The sequence below is a fragment of the Ovis aries genome, chromosome X (assembly GCF_016772045.2).
Source record: "Ovis aries strain OAR_USU_Benz2616 breed Rambouillet chromosome X, ARS-UI_Ramb_v3.0, whole genome shotgun sequence".
Taxonomy (NCBI): Eukaryota; Metazoa; Chordata; class Mammalia; order Artiodactyla; family Bovidae; genus Ovis; species Ovis aries.
The window spans coordinates 29,320,711-29,330,399 of NC_056080.1; the positions used below are offsets into that span (position 1 = coordinate 29,320,711).

Consider the following 9,689-nt stretch of genomic DNA (forward strand, 5'->3'; position numbering starts at 1 on the left):
ATAAGAGCCAGAGCTGGGACTGGAGCGCTGGTCTGAATTAGTGCACAGCATATAGCCTTCCCCTTGTCCCGGCCTGAGGTGCTCATGAGTCAGTTAATTCACTGTCTTCTAGCACTCCAAAATGTATCTTGAGTGACAGAAAGAAGGACTCTGTGATGAAAACACGGGGATGGAGTACCTAGCCAAGGCAATACAAACACCAAAATAATAAAGAGGTGTGAATAAAGGAGAGAAGGAGATACTGCTCAGCAAGCATATGATCATCTGCAGGTGCAAATCAGACAGCCTCAAGTGATCGAGGGCTTGCAAGATTACCTGGCGCTGACCTTCTATGTAGAAAGTAAACATTTTCTTTGTTTTAACTAAAAATAGTTATTTCTACTTATTTTTTGACTGCTCTGGGTCTTAGTTGTGACACTTGGAATCTTTGTTGCCACATGCTGGCTCTTTAGTTATGAAATGTGAGATTTTAGTTGTGGCACGAGAACTCTTCGTTGTTGGATGTGAGAGTTTTAGTTGTGGCGTGTGGGATCATGTTGCCTGACTAGGGATCAAACCTAGGACCCCTGCATTGGGGGCACAAAACCACTGGACCAACAGGGAGGTGCTGAGAGTAAATATTTTAGAACTACCCTAAATCTGGTGACTCAGATGGTAAAGAATGCGCCTGCAATACGGGAGACCTGGGTTCGATCTCTGGGTTGGGCAGAATCCCTGGTGGAGGGCATGTAACACACTTCAGTATTCTTGCCTGGAGAATCTGCATGGACAGAGGAGCCTGGCGGACTACAGTACATGGCGTCACAAACAGTGGGACATGACTGAGCGATTAAGCATACACCCAAAATCTGGGTGAAGAGCAGGAATATATCACCTAGATCTCTTTGTCATCATAACATCTGTCCTGAGTTCCTTAATTTCTACTGCATTTTCCTAACCTTACATCACTTTTCAGACTGAGACCCATTTTCTCCAAGATTTGCTTGAAGGTATCTGCTCTACTGTTTGTAGGAATATGCATTCCCCAGGAAGCCTTTAATCGAGGGACAGAAGCTGAGATGGGAACCTCCAAGAAGGAGGACTGAGGAGACATTCACTCCTGAATAATGTGGTTCCACAAAGCCTAAGAAGAGGAATCTTAGATCAGTAGGAGGAGCATTCCCAGACTGTGGTAGATGTAGTGAGGATGTTAAGCAAGAGAAATCGGAAGGACTCAAGTTGCATCCCCAATGTCTAGTCTCAGAGGCCCTGATGGACTAGGATCACATGAGGATCATCCTGACTTCCAACTTGGAATTCTCAGGAGACTAGGACCTTGATGGAAGACAAGACGCTTCATAAAGCAGAGAGTGGAGTTACAGGGTTCAACATGTGTCATTGTGAGGACCTGAAAGTGGACTATACACACACTACACACTATACACACTATACACACTATACACACACTATACACACTATACACACATGCACTATACACACTATACACACACTATACACCCATTATACACACACTATACACTATACACACTATACACTATACACTATACACACTATACACACACTATACACTATACACACTATACACACACTCTACACACACTATACACTATACACACTATACACAATATACACACTATACACACACTATACACCCAGTATACACTATACACACTATACACACACTATACACACACTATACACTATACACACTATACACACTGTACACACGCTATACACACACTATACACACTATATACACACACTATACACTATACACATATACACATTATACACACTATACACTATACTAACACTATACACTATACACACTATACACACACTATGCACAATATACATACTATACACACAGTATACACTATACACTATATGCACACTATACACTATACACACTATACTCACACTATACACTATACACACTATACACACTATACACTATAGTAACACTATACACTATACACAATATACACACACTAAACACAATATACACACTATACACTATACACACACTATACACACACTATACACTATACACACATTAAACACACTATACACTACACACACTATACACTATACACACACTATACACTTTACAGACACTATACACTATACACACTATACACACACTATACAGACACTATACACTATACAGACACTATACACTATACACACTATACACAAAATGTACACACACTATACACACACTATATATTATACACACTATACACACACTATATACACACTATACACACACTATACACACACTATACACTATACACACTATACACACACTATACACACTATACACACACTATACACTATACACACACTATACACTATACACACACTATCCATTATACACACACTATACACTATACATACTATACACACTATACACACACTATACACTATACACTATACACACACTATACACTATACATACTATACACACAATATCCACACACTATACACTATACATACTATACACACACTATACACACACTATACAGACACTATACACTATACACACTATACACACAATGTACATACACTATACACACACTATATAATATACACACTATACACACACTATACACTATACACACACTATACACTATACATACTATACACACACTATACACACTATACACACACTATACACTATACACACTATCCACACACTATACACTATACACACTATACACACACTATACACACTATACACACTATACACACTGTACACTGCACACACTATACACACACTATACACTATACATACTATACACAATATACACACACTATACACACACTATACACTATACACACTATACAGTATACACACTATACACACTATACACTATACACACACTATACACTATACACACTATACACAATATACACACACTATACACTATACACACTATACACAGTATACACTATACACACACTATACACTATACACACTATACACAATATACACACACTATACACACACTATACACTATACACACTATACACACTATACACTATACACACACTATACACTATACACACTATACACACACTATATACACACTATACACACACTATACACTGTACACACTATACACACACTATACACAAAAGGAGGCCCTGGAAAATCACTGATGCTGTGGACCCCAGGAAGCGCTGGGCACAGATGTCAGGTTGATTTCAGTCTAGAAAGTCTTAGCGACGTGAGACCTCTGTCTAATACAATCAGCCGCAGTTTCACAGAGGGAGGGACCTGAGTCCAAGGAGGACCTCACATGTGATGCTGAGTGTTAGCGGGGACGCCTGCAGAGGGAGCCAAACAGAATTCTGTAAATTCTTAGCTCTGTGAAGCCCCCAAAGCTACTTCTGAGTGGTCCCCTCATTCAACCTGTGTGATATTAGGGAGGGCCAGTCTCCTCTAGCCAGATCAGAACCGAGATCTGCACATGGGGGTGTGTTGACCCTAAGAGGACTTAGGTGAGGATCATCAGTTCTAGTGGGAGGATCTCTCCCCCAACGAAGGAGGCTCACAGAGTGGCAACCCACCTGACAAGCAGAGATGCTCAGAGCAGAGCTGGCCTCCCACCACTGGGGACTTGGGAAGGCGAGGGCTTTGTCTGGGAGCTGGAAGACTTCGGTTCATAGAAGGAGGCATCCTGGGCTCTGACACACCGCACAAGGAGGACACGAGGACGGATGAGTTTTGAGCTACCAGGGTTCCCGTAGCACGCTGCCCCTGCCGTCATCCCTGGGAGACCCCACGTAGGACTCTACGCAGCTCCCCTCCACTTCCGCTTTGAAAGCGAGCAGATCCGCCGGTACCGCGGCGACCATTTGGCGGAGACTTAGTGTCCAGGACTCGTCCGGAACCAAGGTGAGGACCTGAATGGAGCTGAAGGGACTTTCCCAACCCTCCCAGCAATAAAAGTGACCCATCCACATCCCACCCCTGTGATATGGCTCTTATGAGTCCCTCAGCGCTATCGGCTGAATGTGCTCTAAGTTTCTCAGGCTAAGGGGTTGGTCTCGGGGGGTACCCTGGATTCTACCCCGGAGAAGCTCTAGGTCCTAGAGGAGGACCCTGAGGGCTGATGAGCAGACTTCGAGACTGCAAGGAGGCCACTCTGAGCGGCCCCCCGTATACTGGGCTCTAGGAGGCCCCGGGTAGAGCTGGCCAACAGTGGAGCCCCCTGGTGTCCACTGGAGCTGATTTTGGGGAAGTGAGAGCCTTGCTCTAATGGAATAGACCCAGGTCAACAAAGGGACCTTGTCGTCAACAATATTAATGGCTGTGACGCTAGTGAGGATGGGGGCTCCTCCCATAAGAAATGGAGCCACATAAAGCGCCAGTCCTATTTTCAGGACTGGGAGAATCAGGCGTTTTGACATGACACTTTCCGGGACATCTCAGGGAAGTGAGAGACCAGGTCAGTGGGGGCAGCCACAGGTTGGCAAGGGAGGGTTTACGGATTCCTGGTGGATGGTGAGAACGTTGGGGGCTGTGGATGTTCCACACCACGTCGTTCGGACCACATCTCCCTGTCTTCGTCCCTGGGAGACCTCAAGGATACATGTTGATTCCCATTGTGGGCTAATGGGGAAGTCAGGGTCTTGGTCTGAATGGAGTGGTCAGCAGAGGGAGAAATCTTCCACCCTGGCATGAGTCAAATGTAGGCCTTGGTTGCTTCTGTGTCCTGGCCATGGTAAAGACTGCTGCAGTGAACATGAGTACAGGTGTCTGTTTCCATTAGCGTTTCCTCAGGATATTTGCCCAGTAGTGGCATTGTTTGCTCATGTGATCCTTTCATTCCTAGTTTTTTTATGCAGGGTGAGTTAAGTCTGAAAGAGGAAAGCCAGTATCATATATTAATGCATATATATGGAATCCAGAAAGATGGTACTGATGAACCTATTTGCAGGGCAGCCTGGAGATGCAGACCTAGAGAACACACTCGTGGACACAGTGGGGGAAGGAGAGGGAGGGGCAGATTGAGAGAGTAATATTGAAAAGGTACATATTACCATATGGAAATTAGATAACCAGTGAGAATTAGTTTTATAACCAGGGAGCTTAAAGCCAGTGTTCTGTGATAACTTAAGAGGGGTGTGACGTGGGAGGGAGTTTCAAGATGGAGGAGACATAAGATAAACCTACGGCTGATTCATATTGATGTCTGGCAGAAACGGGTACAATATTATAAATTAATATTGTAATATTTTAAAAAATAAATTTATTTCCAAAAAGACATATAGGAGAAAACAGAAACAAAATAATATTTTAGACCTTGAATTGAGATCTTGTGAGGGTCCAAAGGGACATCAACCTGCCTGTACTAGATTTTGTTCTCAGGAGACCGTGTTTGGTAAGATAAGATCATCTTCACTTCCTGCTTTTGGGACACGGAGTGACTGGCTTTTACTATCAAGCAGTCGTCACTTCAGGAGAAAGTTGAGCTTCTCTACCAGGAGCTCAATAGGAATCTGAGTGAGTACTCAGTGCACCCATCCCAGCCCTCGGATTTCAGCCCAGAAAATCTCAGGGAAGGGCTGTGAGGCTCAGCACCTTCTTTACTGTTTTATACGAAGTCGGCGGGAGGAGAAATGTCTAGTCTGAAGGTGCAGACAGCAGTTCACAAATGGATAATGGTGCCCAATGTTTTAAGGAGCCAAGTAAGGACCTTGAATGATGATCCCAGTGACCTCAGGGTAGAAAAGACCCTAATGAACTCTCAGCTCTCGTTATCTATCTCCTGGCAGGGAGGTGGACTGAGGCATCCCTTCACTTAACTCTGGATCATGGGGATGTCTAAAGTCTCTGCATCAGTGTAGGACAGGGAAGAGTGCCAAGGCTCCGCCAGGACTTGACGTGATAATACTGAAGTAGAACTTAGAAAACCCCACTGCTGGCACCTGCTGTCACCTGAGTGAATCCAAAGCAGGGCTGAGAGGTCGCAGAGGAAAAGTAAGGCCTCTATTCTTCCTCTGTGGGATTCTGTGGGGAGAGGCTGAGCAAGAAAACAGGAGCCTTATGGGTTCCTAGGGCAGTGTCCTCAAGGACACCTGCAGAGGTGGCCTTTTGTTAAGCCAATGCAGAATCTCCCTGTTTTAAGGTGCTCATGTCACCTCATTCTCCATCCTCTAGGTTCCCCAACTCCTGTCTATTGGCCCAGACTCGTGCCTGCGGTCCCTGACCACCGCCATCATGCCCCGTGGGCAGAAGAGTAAGCACCGTGCTCGTGAGAAACATCGCCAGGCCCGAGCTGAGACCCAGGGTCTTCATGATCAGGCTACCACATCTGGGGGAGAAGAGACCACCTCCTCCTCCCCTCCTGATTTAGAGAGCGGTCCCTCAAGCTCATCTGCTGCTGGCACCTCCAAGGGGCCTCAGGGAGCCCAAGGCACCACCAGTGCTGCTGCAGGTGCAGTACGCAAAAGATCTGGTGTCGGGCGCGCAGCACGCTCGAGATCTGGTGTTGGTGCCGCAGCATGCTCAAGATCTGGTATAGGTGCCGAGGGCCAAGTTCGGGAAGGGGAAAATTCCTCCCAGGCCTCAGCTGCTGCTGAGAGCTCTCACACAAATCTTCTGACCTGGAAGGCAGAGATGTTGGTACAGTACATGCTGTGTAAGTATAAGATGAGGGCGCTCATTAAGAGGTCTGAAATGCTGAAGGCAGTCACTAGAAGGTACAGGGAGCAATTCCCTGAGATCCTTAGCCGGGCCTCTGAGCGCATGGAGCTGGTGTTTGGCCTGGTGCTGAAGGAAGTCAGGCCCAACAGTCACTGCTATACCCTGGTGAGCAACCTAGATCTCAGCGACAGTGAGTCTATGAGAGGTGACTGGGGGCTGCCAAAGAATGGTCTTCTGATGCCTCTGCTGGGTGTCATCTACCTGAATGGCAACCACGCCCCTGAGGAGAAGATCTGGAAGTTCCTGAATATGCTGGGCATCTATGATGGAAGAAGTCACTTCATCTTTGGAGAGCCCAGGAAGCTCATCACAGAAGATCTGGTGCGAGAAGGGTATCTGGAGTACCGCCAGGTGCCCGGCAGTGATCCCCCTCGCTATGAGTTCCTGTGGGGTCCTAAATTGCTGACAGAAACCAGCAAGACGAAAGTCCTGCAGTTTTTGGCGAAGGTCAAGGATTCCGGTCATACTGCCTTCCTAACACAGTATGAGGAGGCTTGGAGAGAGGAGGTAGAGAGCACCGGAGACAGAGGTGCGGCCAGGGCTGGCCCTTCTGCCTCACTCAGGCCTGGCACTGCTGCCTCAGCCGCTACTAGCCCTTCTGCTTCAGCCTGGCCTGGCAGCGCTGCCTCAGCCATCGCTGGCCCTTCTGCTTCGACCAAGCCTAGCATTGCTGCCTCAGCCTCTGCTGGCCCTTCCGCCTCGACCAAGCCTGGCATTGCTGCCTCAGCCGCTGCTGGCCCTTCTGCTTCAGCCAGGCCTGGCACTGCTGCCTCAGCCGCTGCTGGCCCTTCTGCTTCAGCCAGGCCTGGCACTGCACCCTCAGCTGCTGCTGGCCCTTCTGCTTCAACCAAGCCTGGCATTGCTGCCTCAGCCGCTGCTGGCCCTTACGCTTCAACCAAGCCTGGCATTGCTGCCTCAGCCATCGCTGGCCCTTCCGCTTCAACCAAGCCTGGCATTGCTGCCTCAGCCACTGCTGGCCCTACTGCTTCAACCAAGCCTGGCATTGCTGCCTCAGCCGCTGCTGGCCCTTCTGCTTCAACCAAGCCTGGCACTGCACCCTCAGCCGCTGCTGGCCCTTCTGCTTCAGCCAGGCCTGGCACTGCACCCTCAGCTGCTGCTGGCCCTTCTGCTTCAGCACGGCCTGGCACTGCACCCTCAGCTGCTGCTGGCCCTTCTGCTTTGGCCACTGCGCGCCCCAGGGCCAAGTCCAGCCGCTCATCTCGCCCCTAGTGTGGTCTGAAGCCTGTTGTTCACTTTGTGCGTGGAGAAGCCTGTCAATCTGTGTTCCTGATGCACATCAATAACTTGTTGACTTTATTTCCCCCAATTTTCAGTTCTTAAAATTTTTCAACAGAAAGGTCATTTAGATTCATGATATAAGCATATGAATAACATGGGTCACACACAGTTTGCTGTTTGTCAAATTAAGGAGCAAAAATTTTGTTTTCTCAAACAAATATTAGAAATCCTCACATCACCTTTGTGATCCAGGGTGAGGATAACATTACTTAAGGATAAGAGTGTCCTTAGAAATGCAAAAAACACCACACTAATAGAGGCTCAGAACATTAATACATTGTTAGGGAGATAGCTGAAATTTCTACAGTTTTTGGCTTGCTTGACTCTCTGGTTAGTCTCCCTCTTTGTAAATGTGAAAGAGACATACTTGCCTCTGTTTATGCTGTATGGTTTTCAAGAATGTTTGAGAATATAAATTACAGCAAATGATTTATTTGTGGCTCTTCTTTTACACAACCATTGAGAAGCTGCTCTTCAGACGTCTTCATGCTTGTACTGGTGATGTTTAGTCAAAAGAAGTCCTAGCCTCTGTGCATTCGTGATAGTTTCTCAGAGATGCTGTCATTCTATGGAAGAGGCTGAGATACTCTACTTCATGATGAACAAGAAAGAAGCAGGGTAAAGAGGGGTCGGAGAGAACATATTACTTTGGTTTCATTGCTTGGCTGAAGTTTGGCTGATTTGGGACGTTAGGTCTTGTCTTTTCCCAGTTGGAACGCTTCATAGTTTCTCACATCTCATAGATTGAAAAAAAAAATCCAGCTGATGTAACATCTGAGGTCAAGATAATCATAGTAATAACTGCTGTTGCTCCTAATGTCTCAATAGAGACAGGCGCCGTGACAGAAGCTTTCCATAAATACCTATATTCCACCAATATGACAAGAAAGGGCTTATCAAACTTACTTCACTGTGGAGAGCCCAAGGCTCATAGAGTTTGGTTTTGTGCTGAAATAGGTAAGGCTGGTAAATGACAGCAGGCAATAGACTCCTGCTCTGAACTACTTTGGCACTCATACTGTTGTTCTCCCTCCCAACCCGAGACATGCCCTGGTCTTTCTTTTTTTTTTTTTTTTTTAACGAGTACTTTTAACATTTGACATTTCTTTGTTTATTTTTATTTATTTATTTGTTTAGCTGTGCTGGATCTCAGTTGCTGGTCTCGTTCCCTGACCAGGGATCAAACCTGGGCCCCCTGCATTGGGAGCCTGGAGTCCTAGCCATTGGACCACCAGGAAAGTCCCCACCCTGTATCTTTTATTTCAGTGCTTTTCTCAGGACTCCATAATTTGTCCCAGGTGATAGAAAAGATTGCCCTTGTGCTTAAGCTACTGCATCAAAATGTGTAGCCAGAGCAGTAAGAATGCCAAGTATCCCTAACCAAAGATAGTATCCCTTACTCACTACTCACTGATAAGTGAAAGAAACAATATTCAGGGACAGTATAAGCATGTCCATTGGCCATGTTAGATAACCTCTGAAGACCAAGGAGTCTCCATGTCATCCTTACAGTCTCTTTCCTGTAGAAAGTAAACCTATCAGAACAGAAATGACATGAGAATCTTCACGTGGTTGAGGAGATAGATTGATCTACTTTTTTCTCTCTAAAGGACTACCACCTGTCTTGGGACTCCTGCCTTGGACTATAGCTTCTCCATCTCCCATCACTCCT

The 9,689-nt window shown here is 46.3% G+C and overlaps 1 protein-coding gene across 1 annotated transcript; it reads left to right on the top strand.

Moving 5' to 3' along the window:
• Positions 1 to 6,232: 6,232 nt before the first annotated feature.
• LOC114111564 (melanoma-associated antigen B2-like) lies at positions 6,233 to 7,948 on the top strand. The gene is made up of 2 exons (XM_027963412.1): positions 6,233 to 6,506; positions 6,537 to 7,948. Exons 1-2 carry the CDS (start codon positions 6,233 to 6,235, stop codon positions 7,946 to 7,948), a joined length of 1,686 nt encoding a protein of 561 aa, XP_027819213.1.
• The last annotated feature ends 1,741 nt before the right edge of the window (positions 7,949 to 9,689 follow it).